The 13,705-nt window shown below is 37.1% G+C and overlaps 1 protein-coding gene across 2 annotated transcripts in view; it reads right to left on the bottom strand.

Moving 5' to 3' along the window:
• Nucleotides 1-13,705, bottom strand: part of LOC132139415 (death-associated protein kinase 1-like) — a 68,566-nt gene that overhangs the window by 29,374 nt on the left and 25,487 nt on the right. For both annotated transcript variants that reach the window (XM_059547770.1, XM_059547762.1), the window contains exons 6-14: nt 10,449-10,497; nt 10,333-10,359; nt 7,688-7,840; nt 6,572-6,617; nt 6,391-6,480; nt 5,824-5,916; nt 2,871-2,990; nt 1,861-1,959; nt 43-141 (exon numbers count right to left, since the gene is read on the bottom strand). In XM_059547770.1, coding sequence (XP_059403753.1) covers nt 43-141; nt 1,861-1,959; nt 2,871-2,990; nt 5,824-5,916; nt 6,391-6,480; nt 6,572-6,617; nt 7,688-7,840; nt 10,333-10,359; nt 10,449-10,497 — 776 coding nt within the window. The remainder of the gene's footprint in view (nt 1-42; nt 142-1,860; nt 1,960-2,870; nt 2,991-5,823; nt 5,917-6,390; nt 6,481-6,571; nt 6,618-7,687; nt 7,841-10,332; nt 10,360-10,448; nt 10,498-13,705) is intronic.

Below are 13,705 nucleotides of genomic sequence, written 5' to 3' on the forward strand. Positions count from 1 at the left end.
TGTGTGTGTGTGTGTGTGAGAGAGAGAGAGAGATAGAGGCACCTTATCTTGGATGTCCAGAGGGCACTTCTTTTCATGCAAGAATCTCAAGGTCCCCACATGACCATGTCGGGCGGCATGGTAGATAGCGTTGGCTCCAGTCTGAGGGAAATAATAGCATGTTGTGTGGAGTTGTACATATTTTCAGCCATTTACCATTTAAACGGTGTTAAAACTACTGGTAAAACATGTTTTCAGTGTCTTCAGTGTATTCAATATCTTTGAGGCATTTATCTGTTGTGTCTACTAACGTTCATAAGTTTGGCTTAGTAAAATTTTCTAAAATTAAATTAGTACTTTTATTTAGAAAATGCACATTACAGTAAACAAAAGTGAGCAGCAAATCAGCATGTTAAAATGATGCAGAAACTGCTGCTGATCTCGGCTTTGTAATATATATTAGTGCTGGGCGGTAAACCGGTTCATACCGAAAACCGGTGTATATTTTTGTTACGATGTTAATTTTGAATATACCGCCATACTCAGCTTTCGGAACGAACGTTATGCTGCGCCGCAGCCACGCGACACTGTTTCAGACGGACCATTTACAATGTTGCACTTCTAAGCAGCGACTGCGAGGCATGGTGAGCATAGATGTCTATGGTGGTGAGGGTACACCATAGACAGGGGTACACACAGCAGTGCTCTGGTGTTACGTTATAACGCCTGTTGCACACAGTCGTATTAACGGATTCCAGCTGCACGAGGTTGCGGTCAGTCAGTGCGTTCCAGGAGTGGTGCTCTGCAGCAGTGCAGCGATTGTTAACGTACTGAGTCTATTTTTGCTGTGCTGCAGGTGCTGAATTAAAGTGAAAGCGCATTGTTCGTGGGAAAAATGAACATGGATTGACATGGAAACGCAGTCACATGGGTTTTTGGCTAGGTTTAAAACAAGAAAAAGAGCACTTTTAGATAAACAAGGAAAACAATATATATGTTCACTTATGGAAGCTGAAAAACAAAGTTCATTATAAGACCCGTGGGATTGCTTGTGACAAAGATTTAAATACAAAATGCACAAGACTGTTTCTGTCTGTGGTGTTTTAATTTTAAATATTTTAACAAGAAAAGTAGGCTAATTATTGTGTTTAAATGTTTTGCCGCTTGCTTGATCAGCTTATTATACAAACCTAGAAGTAAAATGCATGAATAATGCGTTGTTTATATTTATTGAGTTTAAACTAATGTCTATATGAAAGATTGTCACTGTTCTGTGATAAAAGGCTTACGATGCTGAAAAAAAAAAAATATATATATATATTTTTTTTTACATGATATGAAATCAAAACAATGAACAAATCGGGATCAGTAGTGGACTGCAAACACGTCCTGTGTGAAAGCACAATGAGTCTGTGCTGCAGACTGCATATGCACTGCAGGCAGATTATGCATATAGCCTATAATATCCATTTTATGCAAGTGCTGTAGGTCTAAAATTGTCACCAAAGGCGGCAACACGAGCAAATTGCTCCAGCACCTTAGCCGCAAGCACGTCTTGGAATATCCATAGACCAGCAGAAAATGCATTGTACACCTGATTACGCATGAAAAAAAAAAAAAACGTCATAAACCGGAAAACCGGTATAATTTTGAAAAAAAAAACGGTATATAAATTTTTGGTCAAACCGCCCAGCACTAATATATATATAATATAATATTTCACAATATTACTGTTTTTATTGTATATTGATCAAATAAATGCAGTCTTGGTGATCATATGACATAAAAAAAATCATACTTACACCAGACTTTTGAATGGTAGTGTACATTTTTTTTTTTATTTCTTGTACATTAATTATCTGAGAAAATGGAGTACAACACCTTATCAAAGGCTTGGATCTCTGCTCCTTTTTTCATTAGCACATCAATGATCTGGACATTTCCACAGCCCGCGGCAATCAGGAGCGGAGGGGTTCCATGCTGAAGTATGTACACACGCACAAACAAAAAGAAACACACACAAACACTTAATATGACAAGGCACTAACAGCTCCTCGCAGCATCCAAAAGTAGCTTTAATTAAGCCTATAATTCAGAGTCAGTGTGAAAACGCCAATTCCGATTAGACTGATTCATTTTTCATCGTTCGCACTGCAGTACTAATTGCGAAAAGCGGTCATTGTGGTTGGTAAAAAAATTCTTGCAGGCACAAGACTGGAATTGTTTCTCAAGAATGGTAATAAACTCCTCTGAATGAATAAATGCATGAGAGTCAATGGAATGGTTCTCACTGTGCATACATAAACACAGATAGCGCTGGACAGCTCTGAGCAATACAATTAATAGGCATGCTTGTCTCTTCACATCAGTGAGCAGAGTACAGTTACATGAACCTCGGCCTCATTCCCTCCTTCTAAACAAACACTTTTCCTGTGTCACACACGTGCCATACACACAACATCCCAACACACACACACACACAGAGAAAAAGACTTAACCAGTATGTTTGTTAGTATGTTAGTTAACTTTAGCATAAACCTAAATAAACTTTCTTCAGATTTACACTTAAAATAAAATAATAAATGCAAGTAACCCCAAAGTCTTTTCCATTTTATTCAAAATTCACATTGTGTCATTGACTACGCAAAGCAAAGCCACACACAAATGGTTTGAGATATGGTTTCTCAAGTCACTCGCTTCACATCTGAGTGTTAGTGCTGAAACGGCAATGTGAACTCAGAAGGCACGGGCGTACAGTGAAACTGATACACTTATCAGCTTAATCGAGTTCAGGTTTGCTTCTGATCACTTGGACAGAGACCAAGTCAAGCAGACACCATGAGCATGACTGTCAAATATCTCCTCTCCGAGTCTCGCTTTGTCTCTCTCACCTTGTTAGGTTGATTAATATCATAGCTGGTCAGGGATCCAAGCAGGTGTTTCAGACCTGGAACATTGTCATCGTTGATTGCGTGGATAATAGCCTTCATGACAAATGAGTCCTCCTCATCCTGTCAAAAATAATACCTTTATGAGAACAGACCATAACACATTGTACAAGCATGCATTACACATATCAATATGATACACCATTCAAAAGTTTAGGGTCAGTACGATTATATATATTTAATTCATTTATTCAGCAAGAATGCATTAACTACATCTAAAGTGACAACAAAAATACTTTTATATCCTTACAAAACATTTCCATTTCAAATAAATGCTGTTTTATTCAACGTTCTATTCCAAGAATTCTGTCAACAGCTGTATCAACGTCTCAGGAAAAATATTAAGCATTTAAACTGTTTTCAACATAATAATAAGAACATGATCATCTAAGGCTGCTGACAATTTAGATTTGCCATTAATAATTCGAATTTTAATATGCATTAAATAGAAAACTGTTATTTTTAAATTGTGATTATATAAAAAAAATATATATATATAAAAAAAGAAATCTCTATTTTTAATCAAATCAATGCTGCCTTGGTAAGCTTAAGAAGCTTCTTTCAAAAACACCTTACCAACCCTTAAATTTTGAACGGTTTTCAGATTTTAATTTTCAAGTCAAATGAATCAAAAAATGTATTAATGGATACATTTTTGTATAGATTTGGGCTTCTTAGTGGACAGGTTAAGTGAAGATTTTTGACATTAATATACTTCCATTGATCAGGACATGTCACAAATAAGAATTAAACCTATATTACTCTTGTGTGCTACACAGTTCCAAGATGTCTACTGCACAGCTCAGATCTTTTATTGAATAAAGTTCAACTGTGATAAAAATCAGATAAAAATCTGCCTACATGACAGTATTTAGGCTATTATACAATAAGCTTTAGAAGTAAACAACAGCAAGCCTCTGTTGGCAGTCACACTTTGAGAAAATCCTTTTATGCTCAGTAGAACTACGCTTGGTCTTATCAGCAAATACACAGCGTGAAGTCCTAATCCTATTGAATAATGCAGACGAGAGGCGGAGCAGAGACAGTGCTTTCTCTTCACCGCTACTTTGATCGCTATGTGACCTAATCACCTCCAAACAGCATCTGACAGTTCAGACATGTGGAACAAAACACTCAAATAAACGGCTAGAGTGAAGCAGGACTGGCCATGAGGAACAGAAAGAGAAAAATAGAGTGTGTGTGCTTGTGTTTAATGAAGGAGTGTACTGGAATAATACCCACATACACGTCTCATACTAGACGAGTGTATCCAATTACACAGAATGCACTCTTGAACACTCTCCAAACAGCTACAGGCTTCTAAAGAGAGTGATGCTAGAGTCACTCATTGATTGTAAAACAAGACTTCTATGTGATTTGGTGTCATTTTCTGTGACCTTTAGGTGATTTGGGTGTAACTTTCTTCTGTCCCTGAAAAAAAAAAAAATATGGTGACAGGACCATGGTGCAGTGTGATGGTACCAGATTATAATACCATGCACTTTACAGCATATGATATGGTACTGAGAGCCATATTAATTTAAATTGGAATTTAAAATGAATTCCAAAGTATTTTCTCAATTTTAAAAACTGAAACCACACACTTGATAAAATCATTCACTAACATTCAAACATTTGAGGTCAGTGTTTTTTTTTATGTTTTTGAAAGACTAACACAAAGCAGCAATATTGTGAAATATTATTTTATCTGAATAAAGTGTAATTTATTCCTTTGATGGCAAAGCTGAATTTTCAACAGCCATTATTCCAGTCTTTAGTGTCACATGATCAAGAAACATTATTATCATCAATGTTAAAAAGGATTATTTAATGAATAGAGTTCTAACAGAACCTATTTGAAAAATAAATCTTTTATAACATTATAAAAGTATTTACTGTCACGCTTGATCAATTTAATGCATTGTTGCTGAAAAAAAGTATTAACTTCTTCCAAAAAAAAAAAAAATTAACGGTAGAGTTTAGAAGGATTATTAGGATGATAAAGGATGTCATCTTGATTATTTTTACTGACACCCTTCCTGTATGCAACACACCCATTTCCTGTTCTCAAAGAAACCCCACATTTCTCACATATTTAAGTGCACTAGGTGAAATATTTCAGCAATAATTCTTACGGTTACAATATTAACATAATGCATGTAATATCCGTTACACATATTAAGGTTATAAGATCAGTAGAAAACGGAGTGCATGAGGTAAAAACATTTATTTCATGGCAATGTGTGATGTGTACGAAGCTGGGGAACAGAGAGATAGTAAGCTGTAAAGTTTAGATAACAATTTATGCATCACAACGGCAATAACACTTCACTCTTCAGGCTTATCACACATCACTAAGCAAATATCTGGATGGTATAAAGATCATGCAGAACCCCACGTGGCTGCATGAGTGTCAGTGAATGCACTTATATTAGTCATCTGACTTCACAGCAAGCTTCGATAGAAACTTTCACTGCAATAGCAATCATGCTACAAAACCTGTAGAAACCATTACAGGCTTCAGATAGGACATAAACTGCAGGTTTTTCATTCTGTTCAAGTATATTTTGTGTGGAGTTGATTTGCATGTGCATGTCTGCCTCTATTCTCAGGTGTGTGGGAAGCGGACGGAGCTCATTAGAGCTGCTCATCCCATAAATACAGCCCACAGCAGAGCTCAGGGATACGGCGGTTCCTCTGCTGTTGCCAGGCTCATCACATGTCTTCTAGCTGTTTTGTTGTTCTTTATGCCAGTTCCTGCTGCCTTTTTATGTGTTTTGTGTGTGTGTGTGTGTGTTTTGGAATAAAATCTGATGCTACCTCTTGTCTCTGCAAAACCTTAATACAAGCTTTTTAATAAGTGTAATCTAAAGTTTCTTGAACTGTGAACTCTTACCAGTGTGTCATCACTGCGTGCAACACTCATGTTGCTCCTAGACAGGAAGGAGCGGGAGAGCCGGTTACACAGAGAGATGAGACGCACCGATTGCTGAGGAAGACACAAAAAATAACAATATTAAAAGGAGAGATGATATTAGTGACACCTTATGCAGATTTTCTAATGGGCTTTTTTTATCTACAGCATTAAATAGCGATTTAAACTCTTTTTTCAAATAGATTAAATTATATTAAAACTCTTCAAATTACATGTGGACAATCATTTGTTTTTATGACGTGAGCTTAATTCTGTGCTTGAGGGCATTGTAATTTTGTGCGTGCTTCTTTGTTTCATAGCTGCAAGGGTTTGTTTTGTGTGCTTTTAACAGTGTGTGTGGAAATAGCGTGACTTGTTGGTGTGCCACATAATGCTGATTCCTCAGAAAGCACTACTGATGGTGCAGTACTGCTCACGCTTTATGTCAAATAGTTCTATTTTTCACAGCAGAACATAATGTTTGCTTTCTGAGAACTGAACTAGCATTTAAACTGAAAGCATAGTCAGAAGTCAAATAAAAAAAAGCACCTTCCACTTTCTTCTGGCAGCAAACTTCTTAAACTTCTCCATATTCACGGCTGATTCCTTACGACTCAGTGCCTGCTGCGTGTCCTTTGGCTTTAATGAAGACATTCACACATTTAAGCAAATGTTAAGATAATAAAATGTGTTTGCTAACCAATTCATAAGTATTGGCTGTTGGACAAACCTTGATCCAGGGATGCTGAAGACTGTCCAGGATTGTCATTCTTTTTCTGTAAACATGAAAACATCATTTTCACTTGTGATATTTATTTTTTAGTATACAGTATGTAGTGAACGAAGGCGGTCATCTCAATCCTTTCCATCATTTAACTTAAATAATAAGATCCCACAAATAAGCCTGTCAAAACAAACTTTGCAATAAGTAAGACTGCAATCAATATACAAATAAAAAACTGACAGACAGAATTGTGAGACTGGGCTCTGGAATGTTACATATCAGCTTTCCTGACAATGTTTAGACCTAAACAACATTTATGCTGTGAATGACGCATTTTAATGAAGTACTGAGGACTTCTGCAGAGCTAGTTTTGGTTCTCTTTTAAAAATCGTCAGAAGTAAACGAGGTCAGTGTAAAAAGACTAAATGAGAGAATTCAACCAGCAGAGAAGCAGTTTGGTGGACCAAAACAGGAATCATTAATATCTCCACCTTCATGTGCAAACCCCCTGCTCCTGTTTGTTGACACAAGCCACTTCCTCAGTTAGTTTACTAGTGGCATGATTTGTGACAAATGTTCTTTGCAGGATTCACTGCTTCAGTATAACCACAGACAATCACTTAACAAATAGCTTTGGTAACACTTTATATTAGGGAACACATACTCACTATTAACTTAAGAGTTTTCCCTCAATAAACTCTGCTTTGAAAATTAGCTGCTTATGAATAGTAAGTAAAGTAGTTTAGTAGTTTAGTTTAGGTATTGGGTCGGGTTGGGTTAAGGGATCCAGAATATGGTCATGCAGAATAAGCCATTAATGTGTGCTTAATAAGTACTAATAAACAGCCAATATTATGCATGCTAACAAGCTACTAGTTAATAGTGAGAATTGGTCATTAAAATGAATCGTTACTATAGCTTTAATAATATTTCTAAATAAAGCAAAAATAAATAAATAATTAATAATAATATGAATAGTAAGAAGTATAAAATATAATAATACAATAAAAAAATTATTCTATGATTGTTTCAAAAAAGGAATTGCTCAATAATAGATACACCTAGACTTAAAACCCTACCAAACCACCATAAACCATAACAAGCTTCTTCAGTGGTTCTTACTTTGGGTCTTTGAGCAGTAACCGTGCAATGAAGTCTTTGGCCAAAGCACTGGTGTTGCTGAAGTACTCCTCATCAAACTCGTAGTCCACAGCTGACACATTGGCAAGTGTCTCCTGCTTATTTTCACCCAGAAAAGGTGAGGCACCACTAAGCCTGAAGATATAGAAAAAAAGACCATTTTATCTATCATTTATTGGATGTAAAGGTCTTTCATATAGCAGCATTCAACAGGTTCAACAAAGTCAAGTTTGATGTGAACAATGACTATTAAAGTGTGAGAAAACAGGCAAAGGCCATTTAGCGTTCAACATAAGCACTTTATTTTACATGTCCAATTACATTTTTTCCTTTGTGATAGAATCTCTGTTCTAGACAAATTATTGTTCATTTACAGCTGTTCTAAAGTAATACTGCCATTTAATGGCATTCTCTATGGGTGAGAAACATAGTCTCCAAAAGTTTGAGAAAAAGAAAAGAATGGTGGAACAGGAATGCGTCCAGACTAGACATGACAATGGTGTGCGATATCTACCTGATGTAAAGTTCTATTTTTATTTGCCTATGATGAAAGAGGAGTGGAAGGAACAGCCCTGTGATAAACATTGAACTTTCCAGTTCTCGTTAGACTGCTAATATTAGCACATGTTGATGGGTAGATAGTGATGGACAGACAGGACAGAGAAGACAAAGAAGAGTCATTTTTGGATCAAGCACGGTCTAAAAGCAATCCTAAAAGCAGACTTAAAGTCTATGTAAAGCCATATTAAATAGCATAAAAATGTGTTATTAACTAGTCAGCTAAATTTAAATGGCAAGTAAATAAAATAAGGTATCGAAATCATGAAAAACAAAATCTGCTCTCAAACATTGGGGGCACTGTCACTGTCGGCAGCTGAAATCAGGCCCACTCACGGGAAAGCTGCCATCTCTTATTAAAAACTATCAAATACCACTACAACCTGAATGGATGCTCCCGCTTAGTTTAAATAAGGAGACCGAGCTGCTTTGTAAATGATCACATATACGTGACGAAGGCAAAGCTAGCTAGCCAATTGTAGGCTGTAGTGACTAATGGTAATGACAGTAACTCGTGATTGAGCGGGTGAAACACAGATGCTAATGCTCTCTAGTTATAAGGTGTGTTGGAACTGAAGCAGTGCTTTGCACCCCGATCATTGTATTACATCAAAACACTGCGAGAGGATTCAAAAGCAAGGAGCGTCTGCTCTCTAGAGCTCTCGCTGTGTTTTTTTTACAAAAATGGTGAAAATTATTTACAGGTCTAACTCCACAATTCAGTACTACATAGGTCATGGTCTTTGTAACTTGTTTTCACCACTATATTTCTAACATTTATAATGCTTTTAGAAACAAATCTCTAAACTTGCCTTTTACACAGACATTACTTTTTTTAATGTGATGAAATATATTTCTTTTTTTTCCATTTTGAGCATAGGGTGGAATGTGATTTGGATATTTCCATATTTCCGGGAGAGATTCAGCCATTTACTGTTTACGACAGAGACATGAGAATTGGGTTCCCATCAAAAAGGAGGGCCCCCTCAGGTCTTATCACAAGCAACAGGCAAGTTCCATTGTTTATATTGCTCTGTGATATACTTAGCTCCCTCTCACATTAACGCACACACACAGAAAGAGAGAGAGAGAGAGAGAGTGATCGCAACGTCAATGTTTCCACAGGAAGACCAACATTACAATTAGACACTGCACCCAGAGGTTGCGCGAATAATCATTATCCATCACACTGATGGACTGGGTTAAAATTCCATGTCTTGCTCTATTTTTATATGTCAGTAAAACACTATATTGCTTGGTATTTTTAGTGTGATACTGGCATCACAAGAACTTCTGTAGAAAGAACTTTCAGTCTTATCAAGTGCTTTTTCTCTGTTTCTTGCCTTTTATTTATTTATTAACTTTTTTCTTTTTTTTACCAAACCAGAAACAATCACACACAAATCCACTTGGCTGGATGCAAGATCTTACAAAGAATCCTTTTACTTCAGTGTGGCGAGGGGGGCGGGGCCGAGGGACGTGGGAACACGAGTGAGGCCGGCAATGATTGGGCAAATCAGTGACACCTGCGACCCACTGCCGGTCTCGAGTCCCACGTAGGAGATGGAAGGATATAAAACTGGAGCGACGACAGTGAAGGGAGAGAGGACCAGGCTTGGGCTTTTAGTTGTGTTGTGGTTTTTATTTGAGCGCACCAGTCGTCCGTGAGGGGCTGGTGCGCTGTTTTGTGTTTATTTTGTATTATTAAAATGTTGTTTGATTGTCCGCCGGTTCCCGCCTCCTTCTTCCCGATGACTAGGAAGTCTTTTATCATTACATTCAGATATTAACCATTATGACAGTTGTAGCACAACAAGAGTTTATTATATGACACTGGATGATGGCAAAACACTTGACTCAACTTAAGTTTCTTCATATTCAGCTAAATTTTTCATGCCTTTGTTTTACTGCACAATGAAATTACAGCCATGCTTTAACAAAAATAATGCAATTATGGAAATGCATGCTATTTACAGCCTAAGTGAAAATCCATAAATGCATTGAGATTTCATTTGTAATTATAACTATATAACAACATCACAACAACACTGATGATTATGAATACTCACAGAATATAAGTGATCACCCCAATGCTCCTAGAGTTAAAGAAATAAACACACATGTTTAGCAGCATAGGAAGTGAGGTAACACAGAGGTCAGATAATGATATAATGCTCATTCTCACCACATGTCTGCCTCCAGACCAAGCGGCTCATAATTCACCACTTCTGGAGCTGCAAACCACAATACAAACTCACTTACAATACAGTCTTACAATACAGTAGAGTTTGGGGCAAGCTGTGTCAAATTTGACTCAAAGGGATAGTTCACCAAAAAGTGAAAATTGGATGTTCACCTACTTACCCCCAGAGCATCCAAGATGTAGGTGACTTTGTTTCTTCAGTAGAACACAAATTAAGATTTTTAACTCAAACCATTGCAAGTCTGTCTGTCATAAACGGAAGTGAATGGGAATCACGGCTTTGAGAGTCAAAAAACATACACAAACAAAACCAAATTAATACTGTGACTCTTGACGATACATTGATCTGTAAAGACACAAAACAGTTGGTCTGTGCAAGAAACTGAACAGTATTTATATAGGTTTTTTTTTAACCTCTGGGTCGCTGGAACGCAGGGTCTATCTACAATCTCAATTAGGAGTGTCAACGGTTCACTAAGAGATAGGTGGTTTTAATGCACTTATAAGTCTGCGATCCACCGTAAAGCAAGAAGGCATCGCCTTGTGCTCCTGCTGTTGAGAATGCGCTCAGGACAGTTCGAACATTGTGTGAATCAGAGGTAAAAAAAAATTTTTTTTTTAGATTTTTCTGATAGTTTTGAGTCTTTACACTTAATTGTATCGTCACAAGCTGCAGGGACTAATTTGGGTTTGTTTGAGTATGTTTTTTGAATCTCAAACTGTGATTCCCATCCACTTCCATTATATGAATTAGAAGACTGCAACGGTTTGAGTTAAAAATCTTTGTTTGTGTTCTACTGAAGAAACAAAGTCACCTACAGTACATCTTGGATGCCCTGGGGGTATGCAGATAAACATAAAATTTTCGTTTTTGGGTAAACTATCCTTTTATGTCATCTTCTTGGCAATAAGAAACAAGTGAAAACTTAGGTTTAAATACACCTAATTAAACTTCAAGGTGCAAAAAGATTGCAACATATCCAATTTCAGATAAAAAAAAAACGTGAGAAAAATAAATTAACTAAATGCACAAAACACATCACACTCTCTTATTTAAGTACAACCCGAATTCCGGAAAAGTTGGGACGTTTTTTAAATTTTAATAAAATGAAAACTAAAGGAATTTCAAATCACATGAGCCAATATTTTATTCACAATAGAACATAGATAACGTAGCAAATGTTTAAACTGAGAAATTTTACACTTTTATCCACTTAATTAGCTCATTTAAAATTTAATGCCTGCTACAGGTCTCAAAAAAGTTGGCACGGGGCAACAAATGGCTAAAAAAGCAAGCAGTTTTGAAAAGATTCAGCTGGGAGAACATCTAGTGATTAATTAAGTTAATTGATATCAGGTCTGTAACATGATTAGCTATAAAAGCTTTGACTTAGAGAAGCAGAGTCTCTCAGAAGTAAAGATGGGCAGAGGCTCTCCAATCTGTGAAAGACTGCTGAAAAAATTGTGGAAAACTTTAAAAACAATGTTCCTCAACGTCAAATTGCAAAGGCTTTGCAAATCTCATCATCTACAGTGCATAACATCATCAAAAGATTCAGAGAAACTGGAGAAATCTCTGTGCGTAAGGGACAAGGCCGGAGACCTTTATTGGATGCCCGTGGTCTTCGGGCTCTCAGACGACACTGCATCACTCATCGGCATGATTGTGTCAATGACATTACTAAATGGGCCCAGGAATACTTTCAGAAACCACTGTCGGTAAACACAATCCGCCGTGCCATCAGCAGATGCCAACTAAAGCTCTATCATGCAAAAAGGAAGCCATATGTGAACATGGTCCAGAAGCATCGTCGTGTCCTGTGGGCCAAGGCTCATTTAAAATGGACTATTTTAAAGTGGAATAGTGTTTTATGGTCAGACGAGTCCAAATTTGACATTCTTGTTGGAAATCACGGACGCCGTGTCCTCCGGGCTAAAGAGGAGGGAGACCTTCCAGCATGTTATCAGCGTTCAGTTCAAAAGCCAGCATCTCTGATGGTATGGGGGTGCATAAGTGCATATGGTATGGGCAGCTTGCATGTTTTGGAAGGCTCTGTGAATGCTGAAAGGTATATAAAGGTTTTAGAGCAACATATGCTTCCCTCCAAACAACATCTATTTCAGGGAAGGCCTTGTTTATTTCAGCAGGACAATGCAAAACCACATACTGCAGCTATAACAACAGCATGGCTTCGTCGTAAAAGAGTCCGGGTGCTAACCTGGCCTGCCTGCAGTCCAGATCTTTCACCTATAGAGAACATTTGGCGCATCATTAAACGAAAAATACGTCAAAGACGACCACGAACTCTTCAGCAGCTGGAAATCTATATAAGGCAAGAATGGGACCAAATTCCAACAGCAAAACTCCAGCAACTCATAGCCTCAATGCCCAGACGTCTTCAAACTGTTTTGAAAAGAAAAGGAGATGCTACACCATGGTAAACATGCCCCGTCCCAACTATTTTGAGACCTGTAGCAGAAATCAAAATTGAAATGAGCTCATTTTGTGCATAAAATTGTAAACTTTCTCAGTTTAAACATTTGCTATGTTATCTATGTTCTATTGTGAATAAAATATTGGCTCATGTGATTTGAAAGTCTTTTAGTTTTCATTTTATTAAAATTTAAAAAACGTCCCAACTTTTCCGGAATTCGGGTTGTAGTCTTACCTAAATAACCCTACAATATAGAGCTGGGCGATATATATCTAACAATATGATCATGCGCATCTAGTCAGTAAATCTGGTTCCGTGATTACCTTTTTATTACTAAATCGCCATCACCTTCTTTTAAATGGAGCGGCATTTAATAGACAGAGCCATAGATCACTGAAAAGCTATGCAATATCGCGTTCATTATTACCTTTGATGAATACGCAATAGGAACGCGATATTGCGTAGCTTGTCAGTGATCTATGGCTCTGTCTATTAAATGCCACTCCATTTGAAAGCAGGTGATGGCGATTTAGCGGTAATCACAGGACCAGATTTACTGACTAGATGCGCATGATCATATTGTTAGATATATCGCCCAGCCCTACTACAACATTCACATATTCATGTACCAACCAAGAAAACATTTGATAAGTGAATTAAATAATTCCATTAATATTTTATTATGGTATTTCATGCTTTCGGAGGTAAACCTTACCATCATTTTTAGTTAAAATCTGCATAAAATTACATTACTAGTCTTGTGGTAAAAGTAATCTGTGCAGCATCTGACACACTCTTGGGAAA

Source organism: Carassius carassius, chromosome 4 (assembly GCF_963082965.1).
Source record: "Carassius carassius chromosome 4, fCarCar2.1, whole genome shotgun sequence".
Lineage (NCBI taxonomy): Eukaryota > Metazoa > Chordata > Actinopteri > Cypriniformes > Cyprinidae > Carassius > Carassius carassius.